The sequence below is a fragment of the Prionailurus bengalensis genome, chromosome B4 (assembly GCF_016509475.1).
Source record: "Prionailurus bengalensis isolate Pbe53 chromosome B4, Fcat_Pben_1.1_paternal_pri, whole genome shotgun sequence".
NCBI lineage: Eukaryota > Metazoa > Chordata > Mammalia > Carnivora > Felidae > Prionailurus > Prionailurus bengalensis.
This window is the reverse complement of record NC_057358.1, coordinates 78,037,172-78,062,552: the sequence shown is the minus strand read 5'-3', so window position 1 is coordinate 78,062,552 and position 25,381 is coordinate 78,037,172. Positions and strand designations below refer to the sequence as shown.

The 25,381-nt window shown below is 41.9% G+C and overlaps 1 protein-coding gene and 1 pseudogene across 5 annotated transcripts in view; one reads left to right on the top strand and one right to left on the bottom strand.

The window, feature by feature from the left end:
* SCN8A (sodium voltage-gated channel alpha subunit 8) overlaps positions 1-25,381 on the bottom strand; it is a 178,331-nt gene that overhangs the window by 71,792 nt on the left and 81,158 nt on the right. For 3 of the 5 annotated variants that reach the window (XM_043563957.1, XM_043563959.1, XM_043563961.1), the window contains exons 3-11: positions 24,884-25,002; positions 22,908-22,997; positions 22,103-22,231; positions 20,187-20,278; positions 9,261-9,482; positions 7,866-7,929; positions 5,346-5,487; positions 3,189-3,395; positions 2,011-2,304 (exon numbers count right to left, since the gene is read on the bottom strand). In XM_043563957.1, coding sequence (XP_043419892.1) covers positions 2,011-2,304; positions 3,189-3,395; positions 5,346-5,487; positions 7,866-7,929; positions 9,261-9,482; positions 20,187-20,278; positions 22,103-22,231; positions 22,908-22,997; positions 24,884-25,002 — 1,359 coding nt within the window. Of the gene's footprint in view, positions 1-2,010; positions 2,305-3,188; positions 3,396-5,345; positions 5,488-7,865; positions 7,930-9,260; positions 9,483-20,186; positions 20,279-20,436; positions 20,529-22,102; positions 22,232-22,907; positions 22,998-24,883; positions 25,003-25,381 lie in introns of all 5 variants that reach the window. The other 2 variants (XM_043563958.1, XM_043563960.1) reach the window with 1 other exon arrangement.
* LOC122473410 lies at positions 5,704-6,155 on the top strand (annotated as a pseudogene).

Genomic DNA, 25,381 nt, shown 5'->3' with positions numbered 1-25,381 from the left:
CTAGTTTCACGTCTTCCAAGACTGTGCTCCAGTTTCTTTTCTATTCGACTCCGTTTTCGACCTCTACTTCCCCTTCTTCTGGGCTCCCCCACTGCAGATTAAAAAAAATACTTACCTTCCACCCATAGCTTTCAAGAAGCTTTTACGAGATGTCTACACTCATCGTCTCCAGTTCTCACTTAATATGGCATCCATCCTTACCCTGGACTGAAGTGTGTCTTTAAAGTGCTCAGTGACTTATATTGCCAAATCCAGTGCTTATTTCCAATTCTGATCTCATGAAGCATTTCTGTTAACTTTCAATCCACTGACCACTCGCCTGCTTTCTCCAATCTTTGTGCTCTCCTGGTTTCACTGAACTGGTCCTCTCAGCACCTCTCAGGACTGTTCATTTGTTTTTCTTCATGAGCTCCATCTGCGATGCCCATGAACATCGGAGGTGGAGCCCCTAGCCCACTGTTCCTTCACCTGACACAACCTCTTTGAGCACCTCATCAAGTCTCACGGTTCCAGTCACCAGGTCTCGGCTCAGGACCTCTTCCCAAAGACGTCATTTGATTATCTGTGTGTCTAAAAGACCTCTCTACTTGGTTATAGGGTGTCCAAACGGGAACATACTTTTCTTCCCCACCTGGAATGTCCTTTCTTCTGCCCTATTACTCCCTCATCAACACACACACACACACACACACACACACACACACACACACACACTACCTAACTCCTGTTTATCCTTTATTTACCTTCCCGAGAAAGTCTTTGCCAAACCTCCAGGTTGCGGTACATCCCGTGACCTCTAAAACATTCCAGCCTATTTCAATTACGGAAAAACATGGAACCATCCATGGTATTATAGAAATAAGTTTTAGTGGCCGCTCCACTACACTGTTAAGTTCCCTAGGAGAGGGACAGTGTTTTAATCACCGTGAATCTCTGGGAGTCAGCATAATCCCTGATGCATGGTAGGCACTCCATAACTGCTTGGTGGTGAATAATGAGAGCTCTGTTTTAGGAAGTGCTCTGTTGACAGTATATACAACATACAGGAGAGGGAGAATGATCAGAGGAAACAAACCCGCAGTGGATATAACTGAGGTAGAACGGACTAATACATGTGAACTAAGATACAGTTAATAGGATGGGAAGCGGGGGATGGACACGAGAGATTCTGCTGTGATCAAGTGAATAGGACTGGCAGAGGCTGAACTGGGAGGGGAGAGGTGTTAGGGAGAGGCACAATGGTCACCTCTCGGAAACAAGCAAAGACACAGAGTACACTGCCAGAAGACCAGTAACTGTCATCTATTTCATACCGGACTAACTTTCTAGCATTTCCTTAAAATTGGGAATTTAATGGCCTCAGGATTGGATTTTGGTGGTGTTCTTCGAAATCCAAAAATAGGTGTTATGTGGTGATATTTATAGTAATAGAATGCTCAGTAATTACCCGTAAGTCCTCTCCTCTCTCTTTCTCTTAGTTTCCCCATTTATCAAAGTTGGGTACAACTGGAGGCTTTTAACCTACCATAGGCTAATTTATCAGCATGACATTATATATCTAGAATAATTAATTACTAGAATTTGCCACACTCAAATAAGGTGACCTAGAGTTTCAGGACTCTTTTTTTCTTTAACCTACAATTACATGCAATTCTTAAACAGAGATGTTTGAAAGCTAAATTCTGATGTTCCAACATTTAAGGAGAGGGGCAGAATGGAAGGCCTACTGGTGTGAAAGGGACTTTACGGCTGCAGTAAGGCTGCCAGAGGTGATCACACGGTCCTAGGGCTGGCCCAGAGCAGAGAGGGGAGGGCAGGACTGGAGCAGAGGACAGCCCTAACACGCCCACAATGCTCCCTCTAGAGGACAGTACGGACCATGGAGAGACAGGTCTGAGGACACAGGGAAGGGGCTGGAAAATGTAGAGCAAAAGGGGGGAATGTGAGAATCAAGTGAGATTAGGAAAAGGAGATTTCTTAGGCTTATTTGACCCAGTGCAAATAGTTTACCTGATTCATGATGGAAAACTTCCTTCCTATTCTGTTGTCTGGCAGCCGAAAGCCCTTCCTCCTCATCCCGTCTTCTGACTCTGACTTAAAGACCTTTTCAGGATCCCCTTTTTCCTCTCCTTCGGAGAGCTCCTTCTGCTTCCTCTTCTTTCTCCTGTTACGTCTTTCTTTGGCGCTCTTGGAGCTGAGTTTGGATACTTCAGAGGAGCTCCGAGGAGAGCCTACCCCTTCTTCACCTTCTTCCTCTATGGCATCTTCTGAGACCGTGCCGGCGGAGGTGGCCATCGCTGCCGCCTGGAGGGGGGAGCCACAGCGACAGGCCAGTCAGAAGCAGTTAACTGGAGCTGCAAGGAGCCAAGCAATCAGGGCAGTTCATTTCCTTTCCCACGGATAGGGGAAGCAGGGAAAAAGGAGGAGGGCGAAGCAGCCCGGAGAGGAGACTGCGGCCAGGACTTGGCTATCTCCATTTTCTGGTTGATCTGTATTGTGGCACACAGCCACACACACTGTGGCACACACTGTGTAATCAGAGCAGAACCCAGGGGGAAGAACTCAGGGATTTATTCTCTGAAGTATCTCTGACAAGAACGTGGCCGCCTTCTTGGTACCGAAAAGATTTCTTCTGGACAACTCTGAAAACGAATGCTAAGAAACCAAATTATACACATTATGGGCCCAACGGTGTAAAAACGCATGTATGTTTGGACAAGAATCAGAAAGCAAAGCGTTAGGGTGGTGGGATCACTAGACTGGTTTTCAAATTTTATTTTACTCCTTTACCTGTATCTTCTTTTCAATTACAACCAATATTTTCATGATCGCAGAGAATGTATGAAGGAGATCCTACTGATGGCCTCAACAAAAAGGCTATGCTTATAGGAAGCACTATATATACTGCTCTGGCCACTTGCTTCCCCCGCCCAGCCACCCTAGCAGTTGAACACTAAACAGCTGAGAAATTCAAGTAGAGATCATGTTAACAAACTATTTGGCCGTTAAGACAAATGGAATAATTGGGCCAGCCATCTGCGGTTGTCACTTGGGTTATTTTAATCAGATCAATGGCTTCTATTTGACAACGTGCCTCGAAAAGATCAATTGCAATGGCAATGAGATAGGGCCTTAGTCACGGTGATCTGGCAGGAAGGACTGTATATCGCAAAGCACCGATCACCAACCTGTGCCTCTTCCTGTTGCTTTTTCAGTTGCTCCAACATTGCTTTGAATTCAGCCTCTTTTTGCTCTGCTTCCTCCAGGGTTGCCTGATTCTGTTCTTCATAAGCCATGGCCACCACAGCCAAGATCAAGTTCACCAGATAGAAAGAACCCACAAAGATGACCAAGACGAAGAAGATCATGTACGTTTTCCCAGCAGCTCGCAGGGTCTGTGAAGACGAAGACCATTTTCTGAGTCCTATGCATCAAATGAACCAGGCTGAAACTACCTCGTGGGATAATGTTCGTCTGCAGGGGCACCACTGCAGTTTTGACAGAACAGTCCTTTGTTGTGCGGTGTGCCTTCAATACTGCAGAGTACTTAGCATCCCCAGTGGCCAAATGGCTTCCTCCAGCCTCAATTCAGAGTAAATGTCACTAGTACCTCCAATGCCTTGTGACAGAAAAAGTCCGCTTCCCCTTCCGAGTACTCCTGATATACTCCCTTCATGGAAAAATACTTGATTGTTTTTAAAGGGAAAAATGCTCCGGGCTAAGAATTATATTTGCCTTCATTAGCTGATTCTAAAACAAGTATAAAGAAATTCAATACAAGACTTCAGCTCATTTATCTACTGGTCCTCAAAGAGCGTTAACAGATAAATTCCATCTTAGGGATCGGGTCCAAGTCATAGGAAGTCCCCATCTTGAGTGACATCCTTCCTTTCCTTCTGCAATAGGGTGGGTTTTTAAAGAGAGATGTGGCATAAATAACAGTGGAGAAAAAAGTAGGAAGGAGGATCCTAGGACTAGTCCTTTCACTAGCTGTGAGCAAATGGACATCAAAGAACACTTGGGTTTTAGTTTATGTATATGCGACTTACTCTTACTTAGTTTTCATCATTATTAAAAAAAAAATTTTTTTAATGTTTATTTATTTTTGAGAGGCGGGGGGAGGGGCAGAGAGAGGGAGACACAGAATTTGAAGTAGGCTCCAGTCTCTGAGGTGTCAGCATAGAGCCCGACGTGGGGCTCGAACTCTCACCGGTGAGATCATGACCTGAGCTGAAGTCTGACGCTTAACTGACTGAGCCACCCAGATGCCCCCATTTTCAACTACAAATAGTAAATGAAACTTAGCATCAACCACAAATATTTCACAAGAAAGATTTGAACCTGAGAGAACTCTAGGCTGTCCTACAGGATCTGAATTGGAAGATTCCCTTCAAGGGGTGCCTGGCTGGCTCAGTCAGTTAAGTGTCCGACTTCGGCTCAGGTCGTGATCTCATGGTTCGCGGGTTTGAGTCCCGCGTGGGGCTCTGTGTTGATGGCTCACAGCCTGAAGCTGCTTCAGATTCTGTGTCTCCCTCTCTCTCTGTCCCTCCCCTGCTTGCACTCTGGCTCTCTCACTCTCAAAAATAAATAAACATTAAAAAAATTAAAAAAAAAAAAGAAGCTTCCCTTCGAGACATTCCTTCATGCCTGAAGGAGACATATTTCTTATTCTTGAACTGGCATAACCAAACATCAGAGTCAAATAGAAAACAATGAATTATCATGGAATTTCCAAGCTGGAAGACCCTTAGCAATCACCTAGACTTACTCCTCCATCACCACCAGCAAAGTTAAATGACTTGCCTAGTCACCAATATAGCCCAACAGAATGGCAGACCTTTTTTTTTAATCTGTCACAACCTGTCTGTATAACATATGTCCACATATGTTACAAATCTCAAAAATGTTATGTTTAGAATCCAAGGTCTTCGTGGATAGAAATCTCATCTTTCTAATGTCTAGCATGGTGCTTTGTAGAGTATGTTTAATTGATATGCCTTAAAAAGACACCCTAAGCCAAAAATCTGAGCAGAGAAACACTGCAGATGGTCTGGTGAAACAACAGGAAGTAAACCGAGATAGCAGATTCCCAGGCCAGGCAAAAGGCTGTCAAGGCTGTGAGCCTCTACAAGCTTTACATGACTGGGCACTAAAGAAACAGGGACAAGAGCTGGGAGAATTCACTTAATTTTGTAAGTCAGCTGACTCCGAGAAATAATATCCTAAGATCCTGTACAATGCCTTCCCTGAAGGTCTCTTACACAGAATGTCCCCAACCCCATACCCTCATACAAATTCTGTCACCAAAGAGAAAAAGCACTCAAAAGAGAGGTAGTACTACTTACCAGCTGATACAAATTTTCCCAGTAGTCCTGGGTCATAAGGCGAAATAATGCCAAGAAGGCCCAGCTGAACGTGTCAAAGCTTGTGTAACCGTAGTTGGGGTTCCTTCCTGCTTTCATACACTGGTACCCCTCTGGGCATTGTCTGAGAAAAGAAAAGGAATTTCAGGGCTTTTCAACATCATTCTACCCAGTCATCAACTATAAGTCATCTCTAGGACTATGGAGATAACAAATAACCATCTAGAAAGTCAGGCCAAAATATAGGTGTTAAAAAAAGAAAAGGTCAACGTTTCAAAAAACGATGTCTTGGGGACAGACTAGGATCAGAATCGCCAGGTTTGCCTCTTGAAAATGCTGATTCCTCTCTCGGGGTCTCGTTTCCAAGATGACCAAGAAAAGAAGGAACAATGGTCGTGCCAAAAAGGCCACGGCCACGTGCAGCCTATTCGCTGCACCAACTGTGCCCGTTGCGTCCCCAAGGATAAGGCCATTAAGAAGTTGGTTATCCGGAACATAGTAGAGGCCGCCGCGGTCAGGGACATTTCTGAAGCGAGTGTCTTCAACGCCTATGTGCTTCCCAAGCTGTATGTGAAACTGCATTACTGTGTGAGTTGTGCCATTCACAGCAAGGTAGTCGGGAATCGCTCTCATGAAGCACGGAAGGACCGAACACCACCACCCAGATTTAGACCTGCCGGTGCTGCCCCACGACCTCCACCAAAGCCTATGTAAAGAGCTAAGTCCTTAAAGATTGAAGAAAAACTGTTCTCTGGAAAAATAAAAGAAAACAGAGATTGTACTTTAAAAAAATAAAAAAAGAAAAGAAAATGCTGATTCCTATGTCCTACCCAGACCTAGGTATAAAAGCTCTAGATATGGGAGCCACGAATCTGCATTAAAAAAAAAAAAAATGTTTATTTATTTTTGAGACAGTGCAAGTCGAGAAGGGGCAGAGAGAGGGGGACAGAGGATCCGAGGATCTGAAGCGGGCTTTGCACTGGGCCGCACAGAGCCCGATGCGGGGCTCAAACTCACAAACCATGAGATCATGACCTGAGCCAAAGTCGACGCTCAACTGACTGAGCCACCCAGGCACCCTCCCGGATCTGCATTTTAAAGAGGCACGCCAGGTGATTCATATGCACACCAAAATTTGAGAACCACTGTCCCAGATGCATACCAATGTGCAATTCAAGCAAATTCCTCTTGGCTATGATCCCAAATGACAAATGGCTAGCTAGAAGTTCCTCTTCATCACCTTTGTTCTCTTAATACTCACCAAGACAACCTATGTCACACTGGGAATCTCAGTGACCTCATTTTTACCAGTTCTCCTGCTTTTAGACTCACCTGATATGTATTTCAATGGAACTTCTGGTATTGACTTAGATACAGAAATTAAATGGACATCTAGTTGTTACGGTCATCTTAAAACACCAATTCCTAGAGGGCCAATACACGCTGGATAATGATGTGACACCCTCACATTTATGTGACTTTCTGTTTCCAAAGCACTTTCATGTATGTCATCTAATTGCATCATTGCAATAGCCCTTGAAGGAAGCGAGCACAGGACTTATTGATTCCGTGTTATGGATGAAGAAATTGAGGCTCACCTAAGTGAAATGGCTTGCCAAAAGTCTTAGAGCTGAAAGTAGCAGAATCAAGATTTGCATTATGTTGGTGGCAACTTGTGTTCACAGTAGCATTACTCACAATAACTAAAATATGGGAGCAACCTGAGTGTCCGCCGACAGACGAATGGATAAACGAAATGTGGTTTTTAAAGACAATGGAATATCACTCAACATGAAAAAGGAAAGAAATTCTGACACATGCAATAACATGGGTAAACCTTGAGGACATCCTGCCAAGCGAAAAAAGCCAGTCACAAAAAGACAACTGCTGCATGATTCCTCTGACATGAGAGGCTCAGAGTGGTCGAAATAATAGAGGCAGAAAGTGGAATGGGAGGGGAAGGGGAAATGGGGAGTTAGTAGTTAACGGGTACTTAATGCCACTGAACTGAACACGTAAAAATGGTTATGAGGGTAAATTTTATGTTCTGTGTACTTTCCCACAATTTTTTAAAAATGGCAAAAAAAAGACGATGTTGCTACTCTTTTCCCTCCCCACGCTGTCAGGCCTAGTATGTTTTAGGTCATCCTTGGTACTAATCTGTCACCAAGACAGTGTCCCTTCTATAGATGTTCTTAATTGTGGCATAAGACAATGAGGGGAAATCTACAAGAGACAGGCAAGATATCTGGTGTTGCAGACTCTATCCTTCTCAGCCTTTTACATTTCTTATTTTGGCTTGAGACTATAGGCACATTCACCTCCTAGTGAAATGCCAATTTTGGATGGACAAATACGAAACAGAAAGAAAATCTGAGTCAACCAATACATCAGACCTAGTTAGGATCTACTATATGAGCACAAAGAAAAGTGAAAATATTGCCCATTTTCATCTGACACATTATTTCAAGGGATAAGAACAAAATGAGGTGAGCTACTTACCCAGCATCGGAACTGTTCCCACAGAGTAAAGGTTCCAGCATGCCAGGAACCGTGTAAAAATTTGCTAGAAAAGTTTGAAGAGGCAGGAAATGAATAAGGCAGATACAAGTGAATGAGAGAATAAAGTTTCACTGTTCCTAATTAGCCCCAGCAGAAACAGTTATTGATTTTAGCTCATATAAATCTTTTCTGACAGAGGAAAACCTGATAAAAATTCTTTCCCATTAATCATTTTCATATATATACTTAAAAATGAAAAATGCTACGAGGAGTCCTAATACAATGTTCTTTTCACAGACACTTGACTTCCCCTCATATCTCCAATCTTCATGCTAGTTTCTGGGACTTGAAATTAAGGGGTCTAGAAGTGAGTCTTCTGAGTTCTTTATTCCTTTGTACAACTTTGGCCTTCCATCCTTCTTCTGTACCCAAGACAAATGAAAATCCTCACTGATCACATTACCATGTCCTATATTAAATTAGCAGGCATGTTTCCCTTTCCTGTATGTGTTCCTGATATTCCCTTTGCAACATTTTCTTACAGCTACTTAACTGCCTTTATTTCTCAGGAGTGACTAATAGTGGTATTGTTAACTTTTCCCCATTTTATTTTACTAAACATTTTTTTCATGTTTATTTATTTTTGAGAGAGAGAGAGAGAGAGAGAGAGAGAGAGAGAGAGAAAGGGAGAGAATGAGTGAGCAGGGGAGGGGCAGAGAGAGAGGGAGACAAAGGATCTGAAGGAGGCTCTGTACTGACAGTAGAGAGCCCGATGTGGGGCTCAAACTCATGAACCACAAGATCACGACCTGAGCCGAAGTGAGACACTCAACCGACTGAGCCACCCAGGTGCCCCACTCCCCATTTTATAGAAATACCATCACACCAAATGTTCCTTAGTGTAAGACCCAAGTGCTTTGGTTCCTGAAATGAAATTATTAAAACTCCTTAACTATAATAGGCTCAAATGGTTACTTACAGATTACCTGACTCCCCACACCAGACCAACTATGACAGTCTTAGTAATATTAAGAGAGCTTACTACGCATATTCTGAACTAAATGTTTAAATATCTGAGGTTTTACTGAACTAGAGCAAATGGTATTTTTATCAAACTCATGAGCCTGATTTTCAAAGCAAAAGTTTAGGGGTGCCTGCAAAAAGCTATAGTTTCATTTTCAGTTTTAAAAGGAGAGAAAAACAAAACAAAACAAAACCAGAGTGTGTTTCTGAACACAGTCCTACCCTGAGGAAAGGGAATAACTTCCTCAGGTTGCTTCAGTAGCACTGGATTCCTTTCCAGCCCAACTACTTTTAAAGCCCAGTGATGGCTTTGAACCACATAAACTACAGAAAGACTGGTCTTTCACTTCTTGCAGGAAAAGGGCCACCTACTTTTATTATTGATATACTCTTCCCAATCAAAGCCTCTGGTGCCATTTTCCAGATAGCTCTCATTGAAGTTTATGGGCCACACAACACACTTGTTTCGCAGGTTTCCCATGAAAAGCTGCAGTCCAATCAAGGCAAAAACGCTCAGGCAGAACACTGTCAGAATCATCACGTCTGACAGCTTCTTCACTGACTGGATTAGGGCACCCACAATGGTCTTCAGGCCTGTGGAGACAGAAGCCTCAGAATCAGAGTCACCCCATACCCCTCCCCACCTCCCCCAGCCTCCCTCTTGGCTACTGGCTTCTACTCCTCCCCACAGCACCACCCTTGAACCATGGCCACTTTATCTCTTATGCCATGGGAATAACAATGGGTCAACAATCAGTCATTCCAGAAGTATCAATTCTTGAGTCAATTAATTTTTAAAAAGAAAAAGAAAGTTCCTTCTCCAACATGCGACTCTTTTCTTCCTATACTTTCCTGAGTCTGACTGCTGCTTACCTCCTCGAATGAATCCGGCTCTTACTTGCCTCATAGTCTTCCTACAGGCTGTTCCCTATGCCTGGAATGCTTCCTTCCATTCCCCTGTCCTACCTGCCTAACTCCTATTCATCCTTTGGGCTCAGCTTAAATATCAATTCCCCCAGAAAGCCTTCCCGGACTTTACAATTCTTCTCCCTCCTCCATTATTATTAATAATTTAATAATACCTCATACTTTGCTCTGTAGCATTTATCACAGTTATAATTATTTATGTCTGTCTCATTCACAGCTGTATCTAGACTGCCTAGCTCATGGCAGGTACTGAGTAAATATTTGCTGAATAAACAAATGGGAAAGACAGGGATTGAGGAGGGTTCCTGGTTGGACAGAGAACTACTGGAAAGTTTAAAAGCCAAGTAGTAAGAAAGTACGATAAATATTTTCCCAAGAGCTCTGGTAAGGCCAATATATTGAAAAGGTTATTATCAACCCGGTATTTATGGTTCGTCTTTCCATTTACGAATATACCTTCTCTGTATCACACATATGCCCTGTTCTCTACAACTGACCTTTTTTTCTGTCCTAGATTGACAACAAAATAAAAAACATATAACCCACTTGAATTTGAGGTTTAACTGCAAGCCACTGGTTCAAATTTAAATCTGCAGGTAGCTTTCTTAACTGCACATGGAGTTATTAATGATAGGAGACACAGGAGAACATGGTTGTGGGTTCATGATGTTTGGGTCAAAACGGATTCTGTGTGAGGCTCTCCCGGGCACGTCTAGGCATCGGGCCATCCATAGGACATAGCCAAAAATATACTGAGCACTCCAGGGATGCCAGTGTACCAGGACAGATGGGAAGCAAACCCAGTGCCTTGACACATAGGCCTCGAGAGGGATCATACTCCTGATCCACTTCCAAAGGCAGGAAACCAGACTGAAATTCAAGAGAAATCCTAATCTTGGCTATGGAGTGGGAAGCGAGGTATATAATTACTGCTCTTGACTAAGTTATACCACTACTTGTGTGACCTGAGTAATATACCTAACCTTTTGGAATCTTAGGTTTTTCATCTTTAAAATGGGAATAATTATAGTTGAACCTCTAGGGCTGTTGTGAGGATTGAGCATAATTCATTTAAGTACTTAACATAGCACCTGGCACACGGCAAAGACACAAATGTTAACTATTTTTGTCTGAACCTCAGTTTACTCATCTATAAAAAGGTATTACCAAAACGCTTCACTGGGTTGTTGTGAGGTTTAAATAGGAAAATGAATGTAAAATACATTTAAATAGGAAAATGAATGTAAAAGTACAGTGCCTGGCACTTGACACTGGCAAGCTATCGCTGTTACACATGCGGTGTCCTCCTCAAAGAGAAATGATTGGGATAATGACACTACGTGGCTAACCTCGTACAGTGATCGAATGGGGGGGATGAACATGATTGGGTTTTTCTGCTGTATTTTGCAAGTAACCACCTGGAATTTTTAAAGTTGGATTTGATAGAATTTTCTATACAAGTCCAGTAATAGTTATGCATGCTGTGCGAAGCACAGGATCTGGCATGAAGCATACACTTTATATATATATATATATAATATATAATATATACACATATTTTTTAAGTTCACTTTTTTTTTTAATTTTTTTTTTTCTTTTCCAACGTTTATTTATTTTTGGGACAGAGAGAGACAGAGCATGAATGGGGGAGGGGCAGAGAGAGAGGGAGACACAGAATCGGAAACAGGCTCCAGGCTCTAAGCCATCAGCCCAGAGCCTGACGTGGGGCTCGAACTCACGGACCGCGAGATCGTGACCTGGCTGAAGTCGGACACTTAACCGACTGCGCCACCCAGGCGCCCCAAAGTTCACTTATTTTTGAGAGAGAGAGAGCGCAAGTGGAGGAGGGGTAGAGAGAGAGGGAGACAGAGGATCCAAAGTGCGCTCTGCACTGACAGCAGAGAGCCTGACGCAAGTCTCGAACTCATGAACCATGAGATCATAACCTGAGCCGAAGTTGGACACTTAACTGACTGAGCCATCCAGGCACCCCTCAGTTAATATATTTTCATTGAAAGAGCAAATGAATAAGTTTTCTTTCCTCTCACACAGATAACCTGAAAGGATTCTAAGAGATATTAAAGAACAAAGAGCTACAAATTAAGATTGCAGAGATACAAAAGTGTGCAGAGGCCTGTGCTTTCTTACGGAACAGACCTTCTTCCATGAAGACTGTGGCCACCGAAAGGATTAGGAAAAGCTTGTCTGCATTCAAGGCACAGGACACAGGACATTTCTAACCTGATTATTTTCTCCTCATAGGGCTGTGCAAAAAGAGCACCAGATAGGGAATCAGAGAGAAGGAATTCTGGTCCTGGCTCAGCCACTAGTTATAACCTACTGTACATCAGAGCAAGTTCAAGGTTCCACCTCAGTCTCATTTTTCCATACACAGTATGTGGCAGTGGGCAGTGGAGGAAAAACTGAGGAATCTTCTTGAAAAGTCTTTCAGAATAGGGGAGAGATATTTATTCTTTCAGACTAAGTAGCTGAAATTTCAACCTTTTATTTGAAGGCCCTAAGAAACTGTATCATAGTCACACAGGCAAGTAAGAAGATACTGGTGGTATAAAATAGAAGGCAACCATCAAGATGTAAAAGTTGCTGCAGTATTATGGGTCTTATTTTCATAAGTTGCTGAGGAATAGAAAAATCCTTCACTGTATTTGGCTTGGTTGAGGTGGGTCTATACTGGGTCAATAATTCAATTCTAGGTTCCTAAAATTATAAAGCTCTGTTTTCAAAGTCAAAGCATGATTAAAAAAAAAAAACAAACGGTTGAATAAGTTACTGAAGAATGGTTGTAGTTTCTCTTCCTGGACTTCTTTAAGAAGAAGAGCTTAATATCATTCAGAATATCTCCCCTGAATGGTTCAGACAAACACTTATGTGAACATGGGATGATTGTTCAAAGTCATTTCTATTTCCATTTTAAATGAATTGAGAATAGAGCTGTAAGCTGTCATTCATATTAGTGACATGAGTAAATACTACAAAAATAGTCAAACCAATGCATTTGTGATGTAAATACATACATAAAATTAAATAAAATCTAAAAACCCATAAAATTTTAGCATGAGTCTAATTTGATTTTCCTGGGCTGGGAACTCTTGATGAATGAGTGAATGAATGAATGAGTGAATGAATGAATAAAATAAAATAAAATAAAAATTTAAAAATCATACAATTTAGCATGAGTCTAATCTGATCTTCCTGGGCTGGGACTCTCTGGACAGTTCCAGGCCTGTATAATAGGAAATTCCAGGCCACGAGGCTCAAACAATCCCCTGTTTCTGAACCTGGGCTCTCAGCAACCTTGTATGTAGGAAGTGACCTTCTGTTAGTAGTTTATAGACGTCAGGGTGGACATCTGATCTAAATCCCAATCGTTTCCTCCAGGATTGATTGATTGATTTCTCTATTCATTCATTTATTTTTAATTTCAATCAGTTTTAAGTTTATTTTTGAGGGAGTGGGGAAGGGCAGAGAGAGAGAGAGAGAGAGAGACAGAGTATCCCAAGCAGGCTCAGAGCTGACAGCAGAGAGCCTGATCCGGGGCTCGAACTCACGAACTGTGAGATTATGACCTGAGCCGAAGTTGGATGCTTAACTGACTGAGCCACCCAGGCACCGCTCCTCCTGGAATTTAGAATGGGACAAGAGATAGTCCAGTAGCCTTTTCAAGTAGAAGGAATGATAACATAAATTTGGGAACTAAGTGGTAGCCTTATTCTGTCATTATGTTAGGATATGCCCGAGAAGTAAAGGCAGTTAGTAAGCTAAGAGATAGAAAAAGGAAATGGACACACGGAGAGAAAAAGACATTAAGACAAAGTACTTCCTGGTATCTGGAGCTTTCTGACTGCATTCTGGTTTCACGGGCTTCCAGAAGCCCAAAAGCATTCCAACCCTTAGATTCCCTGAAGTACTCATATATCCTTTCACTTGCAACCAAAGATGTTCAACTAATACACCAACCATACGTGGAACTCATCACTTTCCTGGGAATAGACCTACATGCTCTCACTCAGCTGGTTTCAAATCTTTTCTCCATAAACCAGATGTCATTGCTGAAGAAGTCTGTAAACATGAGTCAAGAAAGCAAAAAAAAAAAAATTCAAGTGTTTTGTTTCGAAGTCTGAGGTTTAGATCAACTCCTTGGTAAGAGTTCTTTCAGCTTTCAAGAAGTTTCAAGTAGAAACTCAAGTTGGAAATGGCATTCAGGTATACAGGGGATCAGAGAAACAAATCTTAATTAAGCAACAATAATCACTAAATAACACTACCGATGGCCATCTAAAAAGTTTACTCTCCAAGATTCTCATCCAGGTCCCACAGGAAGAAAGGTGATTTAGTGTGACGTTAGCATCCCGAGGCAGACACACAATTACACAGCAATATTAAATGTAAATGGTCACTGGACCATCTGGCCTCAGCCAAGACTCTTCTTCCTTCCATTAGGGTTGATGACTGTGAATGACCATATTTGCAGAAATCAGTGCCAAGTTAGGGAGAGGATGCAGTCAATGCATTTCTTTTTCTTTTTCCAATTTTATTGAGAAATAATTGACATATATCACTGTAGAAATTTAAGGCGTACATCATGATGTGAAATGATTACCATAGTAGGTTCAGCTCACATCCATCTTCTCATATAGGTACAATAAAAAGAGGGGGGGGGGAAGGAAAAACACTTTTCCTTGTGGTGAGAACTCTTAGCAGTTACTCTGTTAACAACGTTCCTATATATCACACAGCAGTGTTAGCTATACTCATCATGTTACACATTCCATCCCTAGTACTTACCTTTCTCTTATAAATGGAAGTCTGTACCTTTTGGCCACCTTCCTCCAATTCCTCCTCCTCCCACACTCTGCCTCTGGTACCCACAAATCTGATCTCTTTTTCTATGAGTTTGTTTTTAGATTCCACACATAAGTGAGATCATGCATTTCTCTGTCCAACTTATCTTACTGAGCATAATACTTCAAGGTCCATCCATGTTGTCACAAATGGTACGGTTTCCTCATTTTTTATACCTGAATAATATTCCATTGTGTGTGTGTGTATGTATATATGTATGTGTGTGTGTGTATGCGTGTGTGTGCGCGCGCGCGCGTGTGTGTGTGTGTGTATCTCACAACATTATCTATTGATCCATCCATGGACACTTTGGCTGTTTCTGTGTCTTGGCTATTGTAAATAATGCTGCTATGAGCATGGGGTGCAGATATCTTTTTTGAGTTAGTGTTTTCGTTTCCTTTGGATGTATTCCCAGAAATGGAAATGCTGGATCATATGGTAGTTCTATTTTTAAGTTTTGAGGATACTTCATACCGTTTCCCATAGTGGCTGCACCACTTTACTAATCCCAACAATGTGCAAGGGTTCCCTTTTTTCCATATCCATGCCCAGTGTTTGCTAACTCTTGTCTCTTTGACGATGGCCATTCTAACCTGTGTGAGGTGATATCTCATTATGGTTCTAACTTGCATTTCCCTAATGATTAGTGACATTGAGCATCTTTTCATGTACCTGATAGTCTTTCACAGAATGCATTTCTTGAACTCAAGCTCTACAGTCTTGCCAGCAGTGACTGATATGCTGTAGTAAATGCAGTCAGGCAAAAGTGCGTCCTGCTATCACCAACGCAGGTCACTGAAGTAAGAAGCTGCTGGTGGAATTTCTAACCTGATGCACGTAAGAATGGAAAATGCCACTGTGCTGGCTGTGAGGAGAAGTTGCTTTGCTTCTTCTACTGGCTCACAACACCACATACCAGAACAAGCAAGATACTGACTGAAAACTGATTATCCAAAACAGAGCAGAATGCTCCTTCAAACAACTCCCACACAACAGAGTGCACAACAGAAGCCACGTGGGGGCAAATTGGACAGCGAGAACTCTTGGAAAAGGCTAAGATTAACTAGCACTGGGATGTGTTTGAGCAGAAGCAGTTAATACGTTTACTGTAAATCAGGAAAAGACAGCTGGACCCAATGTACAGAAATGTCAGCTATCAGAGAGGAATTTGGGCCGTTTAAAGAATTTTGAGGAGAAGCTGAAGCCTCTATGTCCAAAGGCACCGCTGAACCTCCTGTCACCTTTCATGACGTCCAGTCATCTCCTGAACAAGTGAACAAAGCCTGCTTACGTGCCAAGTCCAGAGAAATCAGCCATGCATGTTGGGATCAAAATCTTCCACCATGGTGATGCCAGATTGTAAATAAAGTCAATTTCTATTTCCTGGTTTGTGGCTCAGGTTGAAAAATCTATCTGGTTTGAAGCAACGCGAGCTAATTCTACAAAATTCACACTGGCACGGGTCTCTAGAGCGGTAACGAGGAGTTCTCACTCCACGGGAAGTAAGTTTCCCCAATTCCTGAAGTCTGGCTTGGTCCAGACAAGTCCTAGGGTAAATTTGTGCCAGGTCAGTTTTCTTGCCGCAGGTTCAAGGTTTACAATGATATTATTGAAGGTTCTGTAGATCAGGAATAAATTGGGAGAGATTTAGAGGCAGTAGATTTATTTACTCAACACCAGATTTATATCACAAGGTCTCAACAAAACTTAAACTAGCTCCCAAAGGTGGATCGGTGGGATCCTATGAGACTTCAGTGTTTCCCCACTTAGGGCCACTATGTTAAACTTCGGCTATTTTTTCTGAGAAGCAATGTGGGAAAAGGAGAAACATAAAAGCAACTGGATTAATAACTAGAATACGGTAAAGGAAACAATGAGGCTAAATATAGTCTGAAAACACTTTCCCCCTTCACTGTGCAGCAGAAATTGCCATATTCATAATGCATACACTTAAAGAAAATGGTTTCTTTGTGAATACTGGGGTGGGAGGAAAAAGGGCCCATCATTTTTCCTACTTCTTCTCTGATACCACAGGTAAGGAGAGAAAGTAACAGAAACGAAAGCACAGAAGTGAAAAATCAAAGAGAAAAGTAATCAAGAAATTACAACTCTAAAGAAAGCAAAATGATATTAAACCAGTGTGGGCAAATAGGGACGTAGTGCTTTTCAGGAGTCACTGAAATGATGCTAGAAATGAGAAGCAACTGGTCAATAAGGCCATCCCAACCCATTTTATTTACACCATTAAATGCTACTCTGTAGGCAAAACCTCAGACGCCTGCTTTGAGATGGCCACCCTGTCTTTGGGCAGGTCAGTCCTGTGGCACACGGTCAAAGAATGGAGAAGACGAAACTTCTGACAAAGTCACTCAGAAGCTCATTTTTCCGCCTGGGCCCCAAATGAATATAGAGCAAAAACAAAGCTTTAAGACATAAATTTCTACATAGTATACTTCAATGTCAAGTTGAATGTGGCAAATTCCAGACCAAAGGAAATGTAGAAAGGAAGGGTCTCCTCCTGTAACTGACCGTTCCAGCATGCAGTTTGCAAGCACTGTTCTTGAAGCCAAGCTCTCTGAAGCAAAAGGCAAACCATGTGTGATGCATGTCTAGATCTTGAGTCAGCAAATAAAAAGGGTGAGAATGTGGGTTTGGTGTTTTCTAAGCCACGAAAAGGCTCTAAATCAAAGCACCTCTTCTTATCCAAAAGGCTGGAGCTAACTGAGGCAGTGCACTGCCCCATCTCCTGGGAGTCCTGACTGCTCTGATGCAGTCAGAATATCTACCAAAGGTGCTAAGAGGGAAGGGAGTGGCAGCCCAGGTGAGTGGGTGAGTTCTCCAGGAAAACTCTCATGAAGGGAGCCAGGGGCTTTGGGGGATCTTGCAGACCCCACGTCAGTTCTGTGGTTGCTCTTGCTGCTGTTTCTGGCAGCTTCAGCAAAAGCCTACAGTCAAACTGGGAACAGGAACGGGCAAAAATATCAGCAGTCCCACTGAAGTGATCCCGGAGAAGACTTGGTGTGCAGGACGATGGCTTTCACAAAGAGGGAACTGAGGCCTGGCTCTACAATAGAGTAAAAAATGACTGAGATTTCCAGTCAAGAAATGGTGTCAGGTCTACTAACTCATACAATGGTATTCCCACCTTGAAAGGAGACCTGGGTGACAGGCAGGTAGGAATAGGACAATAGCCCTCGATAAGCAGTATAGGGAACGAAAGGATTTGGGATAAAAAGTCACACTTTAATTCAAGTATCAGTTATACCACTCACTGACAGAGACCTATTACTGGCTTTATTATCCCTTAAAGTTCTTCTCCATCCCAGTTAACTTCACAAAGCCAGCTTGAGTGGCGGTGCTTCTAGAAACAGGAATTGGGAATCTATTTCAAATCATCAAGCTGAGGTCTAAACGCTGACACAAGCCCTTTCTTTGAGTTTAGGTTTCTTCTTTAAATAATAATTGTTACACAAAATCATTTATGGAGCCCTACCAGTACTTATAAACACTATAGAAATGTGCTTATAAATATATTTTATAGATAGACTGATTAATAGTGAGGATAAATAATGTGAGGCCAGTCAAGAGTTATCTTGCAGAAATGCTGTGGTCAGAAGCTACCCATACAGCAGAGACAGAAGCTAAGAGCTAGACCAGAGATAGCATCTGCTGCCCTAGTTAGTGAACAGAATGCAGCTTTCCAATTTAATTCTGGAAGAGAAGTTTTGAGATCACAAGAACATAAAGAGACAGATGCCTTGCAGAGTACGTTGGGGGAAGTGAGCAGAAAACATGGGATCATATTTAAAAGAGGCCAGAGACGAAAGAGAGCAAAGGAAAAATGAAAGTAAAGATTTGGTGCTCCAGATGCCTTAAAAAATAAGACAAGGCCTGCCTAAGGGTTAAACCACCATCAATGAGCTTCATGAGGCTGCCCACAGAATGAACTGCGCTTTCTGTCGCAGGCTAGGAACCGAACCTTGACTAAGTCGGGGTTGTGGTTTTTTGCCACGAAGAATATACTCTCATGGACACCCAGCCTCTAGTTGATAAGGAGAAAGCTCCCATTGCTAAATACAAAGGTATTCATTTTTAGTAGGGCCCGAATTTACTGGCCCACTTCATGGCCCAAGTTTGTAAATGGGGAAACTGAGGTTTACCTTCCTTGAGGTTCTCAGAAAGCCACATTCCAAGTCAGCCTTCTCCAGGATTCTACCTTTGTGCTTCCCTCTCTCTGTGTCTGATATTTAGATAAAGTTGAAAAGGGGAAAAGAGGAATATTTCTGAGTCAGCCACAAGAAGAGCCACGGGACACCAGGAATGGGACGCCTCTGTTCTTCACGTCCCTGTTCCTACAAAGCTGCACTAAAAAGCTTGGTCTCTTGGGAATCTTCCCCGAAAACCCCTGGACACAACGAAAGTCCAATCAGCAGCCATACAGTCTTGATTTCTGCCATGTTACTGCCAATATATCTCAGGCTTGCAAGACTAACTAAAATATCTTTCCTTCCAGTCAAAACCAGTCTTTAGAAAAAACAGTTAAGTGCTACTCGGTAGTAAGGATTTAGATTAAATTAAGGACCTTAGCTTGGGGTCCACAGATGGGTTTCAGAGGGGCCTGCAAACTTTCCCCTGATTCTCAAAAGGATCCAAACCCTTCCAAAGGTTAAGAACCACTGGGCCAGCGCAAACAGCACCAAAAAGAAAAAGGCAAAAATTATAAAAAGACTGTCGATTAACTACCTCTCAACCACCCACTGATTCCTTTTTTTTTCTTCTCAGGTTTCTGTCCTTTTTGTTTGCCCAGACATTCAGATGTATGTATCTTATCTTACCTTGGATTGTTTTTAACAGCATCTGCACAAGCATTCATGGGGATCTGTGTTTGAAAATGGTCTCTGAATATATATATATATATTCACTGGTTCTTACTCCAGTGAAACAGACAGCGACAGAATGTGATAGACAGTGATTATTAAAGTTCAGTTCCCTAACTCCAAGGCTCTTTAATTTGGCTATAATACTGGACTAGTCAACGGGTAAGTCTCTTCTGGGGTTAAATAATTCCATTAACACAGTAACAGTAAAAGTATAGTTCATTGAAGAACATCCCATCAGCAAACCATGCGACAGGAAGCCTAGAAATCACAAGCAATGGGATGACAGTGAATGTTAAATTACTGTAATTCCATGAGGCCAGGAAGCACATGATTTATGTTCAAAGAGACAGCTAGCTCTGTGACAATTTTTTCACATATTGTAAGATCCAAATGATGTCGAAGCACGTGCTTTTTCAAAGCATGGAATGGGGGCTGCATGCCTGGCAAAGCGTCATCACTGAAACTGCCTTACGACCAAAGGGCCATCCCAGAGAACGTCTCCCAGGAGAAACATGCGGAGTGCAAGGCCATACCAATTGTGCTGACGCCAGCTTTAGAATGTGGTGGACAAATGAATGGAGGGGAAAGTGGAGATGAGGCAGTCAGTCTTGTGTGTAAATTTTCTCACCTGGAATTACAGAGATAGTTTTCAAAGCTCGCAGAACCCTGAATGTTCTCAGCGCTGAGACATTGCCCAGGTCCACAAACTCTGTCACATATCTGTAGTAAGGGAGGTCACACACAGACACAAATGACAAACACAGACACGAACACAAAACACCGAAGGAAAAAAAACAAAACCACAACAAAACAAAAAGTACAATACGTCACGTCAGGGCCCTAACCCCACACCTAACACCAACCCCGGGCCATCTTACCTGGGATTACCGAAATAGTTTTCAAAGCCCTCAGTACCCTGAAAGTGCGTAGAGCTGAAACATTGCCTAGGTTTACAAACTCTGTTATATACCTGCAGAATCAAACCAAAGTTAACTTGTAATGGTACCACTGGGCGAGGGTTTGACAATGGGGGGAAGAAAGGGTCTTACACACAAGCTATGATTTCATTTTTTGTTGTTGTTGAAAAAGAAAATTTCAAAATATAAACGCTTAAAGAACACATTTTTTTTTTCCAGTTGGCAAGGAGAATTCAAAAGAATATTTGAAAGAACCGATACAACCGGGAGGTTCCGGGGGGCTTACTCTCTTAATCAGCATCGGGCTGTGTAGATCCCAATCAGAATGACTACTCTCAGTCCACTCATTATGTTTAGCAAAAAGGAAGGCCAGGAGGTATCAAAGGCTTATGTCCCCAAGCTTTGCGAACAATTTCTTAGAAAAAGGAGACAAATTTCTGCAGCAGAATCCCCATAAAAACAAATTTACATTCAAATAACTCCCTCGATGACAACGGCAAAAGTGCCTGTCTATATATATGACTTATCCAAGAGTTGTACGCATTATCTTTGCAGTCATGCCTACAGATGAAGTTATAGCCTGTGACATACAAAAGCAGGGCTCAGGATCATGGGATCAAAGCAAAGAGTGTGTTAAGCGCCCGTTTTGTCACCAGCTCTGTGCCTAGCAAAAGACACTTAAATTTTAAATGAACACCAAGGTGTACTCATAATGTTGGAAAGCTAGAAGTTGCCTTAAAATAATAGAAAGTCAAAGTTCCAGTTTCAAATATTCAATGCATACCATTCATCCATTCATTCACATTTTCCAGGTGAAATACATCTTTCTGATGCTCAGGCCCGTATATATACAAACACACTCAACCTTTCACACATTTGCATACACACACACAGCCTATACAACACCCTTATTATACCCTACTCTACCAGAGAGTGCTTTCCCAACCTGAAGATAAAAATAATAAAGTCTGTTATCACTCTTCTATCATCAGCTAAGTTTCCCAAAGAGATACGTGTTCACTGTTAAAACAACAATGAACAAGTTACCCAGAGCAGCTAGCATACTAATGGGGAATTATACTATTATCTCGCAATAGTTTGAAGTTCTGGTCAGTACTTCCTTAGGAAGTGACCAGTTTGGATACCTTGGCTCATGTTTTAACTCTAAAATGTGCTCTGAAGTCTCCAACATCTGGGTCAGCCTCACCAAATTACATGCGATATAACATACCCAGGAAATGGATTTTCAGCTTAATTAAGGTTTACACCTAAAACATTTCAAGTCTTCACTAAGGCCCCATAGTGACCAGCGTGCAAACCTTGGTCAGTGTTATAAGGGGGAAGAAAATACGAGAGCATGTCAATGGAAAAATCACTTCCTACTTCCTTTCCTAGCTGTAAAGCCTTGGCTTACCTTCTTCCATATACACATGCTGTCACTGCCTAGACTGCCCAGCCCTCACAAGCAAGAATCCCAGGCATAAGCCTGTGTGGCCTTGCATGGCTACCCATTAACTCTGCTTGTAGCTGGCCACAAACGTGCCCTTAACCAACACAACCACGCACACAACCACATAGACGTAATCACACCCTGAATGTCAGTCAATAAAGTAAGCAGACAACTTACGCCATCATGATGACGCTGAAATCTAACCAGTTCCACGGATCCCGTAAAAAGGTAAAGCCATCTATGCAGAAACCTCTTGCAATGATTTTCACTAGTGATTCAAATGTATAAATCCCTGTGAATGTGTACCTGTCAAAGAAACGGATAGCTCGAGGTAAGTTCTGAACAGACAGAAACTTTGAATGAATCTTTTAAGGTAACGGTGCCTGAAGTGCAGCTTCGACCGACAGAGACAAAACAGAACGGGCACGGCCAGTGCAGCAGAAAGAATGGCAGGAAGGGGGAGGGGTGCTTTGAAGGAGAAACTTACCGAAACACAAAACCAAGAACTTTGGAATGTTGTGGGTACCATCTAGTAGGTGATAATTTTGAACCAGGTGAGGAGGCCCCAGAGCTATTTTTAACTTTAGACAAGTCAAAAAAAAAAAAAAAAAAAAAAAAAAAGGAGACCTCATGTTGTAGAAGAAGGCAGTGCCACGAGGGACTAACTGAGGGCACAAGATGGCACTGGGGCAGCAGGTCAAAGGCTCTGGCCAGCATAGCAGGGGGTGGAGGTGAAGGGCAGTAACTTCCAGAGCACACTTTCTCTTCTTTCTCTTTCTAGAGTTTGCCTCTAAGGGTAGTTCCTAAATTCCACATGAAGCCTCCCCCCTCTCTGTGAAGTAAAGAGGGGGGGGGGGGGGGAGAAAAAAAAAACAGCAACAACAATTTTTTTCCCTTGACGTTTAAACTGTGCAAAGCAAGATTCGGTGAGTAGAAATCCTTGAAACAAGCAGGCAGACAAATTAATAAATGAGCTACTTACTCCACATTCTTCGACCATTCAGGAGGGTTACTAAAAGTCATGAATACACAGTTGGTCAAAATAGTGCACATAATGATCATGCTAAATACTGTAGAAAAGAGTCAAGGGAGAACGTACAAAATCTGGCCTGTTTTCTTCCTCAGAAAGCAAACACGTTTCACACTGGGTATCATGAGAATTAAATCGGTCACCTGAAAGGAGAATGCCACCATATGTATCTACACCTGACCAGAGAACTGTGGGTGGACACAGCAGGAAGGCCACTTTCAAAAAGCCTGTCACTGCTCTACCCCTTTTGGATAAAACATTCCCCCCTCTTGCCACTTTAGCCTCAGCTATGGAATAAGCCTCCAAATACCTTTATACACAGTAACCTGAAATCTACCCGTCTACTGGATGCCAAAGTCATTAGGTGACAAAGTAAGTTGAATCGAACCTGTATTATTCAGTACTCATTTATTAATTTACCTTATGTAACTACTTACTTGAAAATCTACATGCAATTAATGGTTTACTTTTAATTTTAATTGAAGTACAGTCGATATATACAATGTTACGTTAGCTTGGGTTTAGAACGTAACAGTTCACTTTTCTCCCTAGTTCTCCAAAGGGCTGAGTTGTCCTTGGAGGGCAATGCTACAGCCACTCTGTGTGGCATTTGCACACTTTGGGAAGCCAGTGATGGCCTGTTGGGCAAGGATTTCAAGGACATCTGTACCGCTGTACCCCTAAAAATTAGATAATGGGGTAAATTCATCTGATCGTTTTGAAAGCGCCCAGGAATGCTTATGGATAACAAACCACTTTGATGTCTTTTCAGTCTACCCAAGATTTTTCTCAGCCCTTTCTGTTCTTGTCTACTGAGAAAAAAATAAACTCCTTTAGGTCAGCATGGGAGTTATTCAAACTCAAACTGTCACTTTACCCAGCAGAGAAGCCATATCTCATTTGTTGCTAACTCACTCTCTCTTGCTAATGGCATTCACCATCTTCATTCTACTAATGGAGTTTCAAAAACAAAAAATACTTCTTACGGCTGGGTTTTTCTTCCGGGACATTGTCTTCTGAACCAGCAAAAAGGGAAGAAGTCCATTGTGAATTATTTATTCCTTATAAACCTTTAGATTTCAGAACTACGTTACTTGTAAACCACTGATTTCAGAATCAAGCTACTAAATTCTTAGAGTTAATAAAATGTGGCAAAAGCTTATTAGCAAACCAATCTGCCCAAGTTGCAACTGCTGCTTCCTCATCTTACCCGGAGGATACACTATCCTTGGAAGCACAGGACTAAGCACTGACAGATTCAACACCAACCATAAAATTTTAAAGTTATGCAAAGTAGCTAAACCCATCACATAATTTTTTATCTGTCATATGCTCTCCTATATTAATAAGATAAAAAAAAAAGGCAGGCCACATGAGTAAATTGGCATTTTCTATTTAAGGGCAGTAAAAATACCAGAAAGATGCATATCAGTCTTACAATCTAGATCTAAACCTCTGTACCGAGGAGGCCATTTAATCTGAGACTATCTCAGACACTTTCCATACCCACTGCTCAAGAGATCAGAAATATACAAGGCAGATCTCTAAAGCATTCATTCAACTATTTGCGCTCAACGAAGCAGCCTTCCCAAAAATTCTAATATCGGACTTATGCTAAAGAACTGAATCATATGCTCAGGATAAAATTACTGAAGCCTGAGCGCTTTAAAAAGTTACAGGTTATCATCTTAATTTGTCTCTCTTCACGATACCAACGAAATTCCAGACTCCCATGATATCATCCTAGGAAAAAAGAATTTGCTGAAGCTCAGCTCAGGATCCGGAAGAAGTTCACTCACACTTCTGACTGGTGGGATAGTCAAGTACACTATTGATAAAATACTTAATATACAATTTGATTGTCAAAGTTCAGAAACGTGTAGCAGTGAGCATGCAACTTCTGCACTCCACATTTGTGAAAAGGATATGAATGTATCAAAATTTTAATAGCTATTCTTCTTATCAGGTTAAAAGGACTTAAAATGTACAAGGCAGGCGTGGCACTGAATCTGAAGAGAGTTTTCCCTCTGTTTAATACTACAAAGGTCTGTGGAGAAAGAAAAAGAGAAATTATTAAAGCATGGGAATTAATCACCACATGAAACAACATTTTTTCTAGGCAAGAAATAAATAAACTCAAATATACTTATACTTTTGACTTCCCAATTTGGTTTCTAAGGCAAGAAACCTTAAAGCTCCACGTCTCTCTTACCTTCACCTCCCTCCCCTGCCCTGCCCCAGATTATATACATAATACACAGTGGGCACTGTCTTAGCAGTTTCATACATTTCTGTAAACTTCTTTCCTTCTTTCAGAAACAAGCCATTTGAACTGTACCGGGGCTGTATCTCGGCCAGCTCTGGACAAGGTGCTGAAGTTCATTAATATAGGATTTATTTACTCAATGAATATTTCCTAAGTCCCT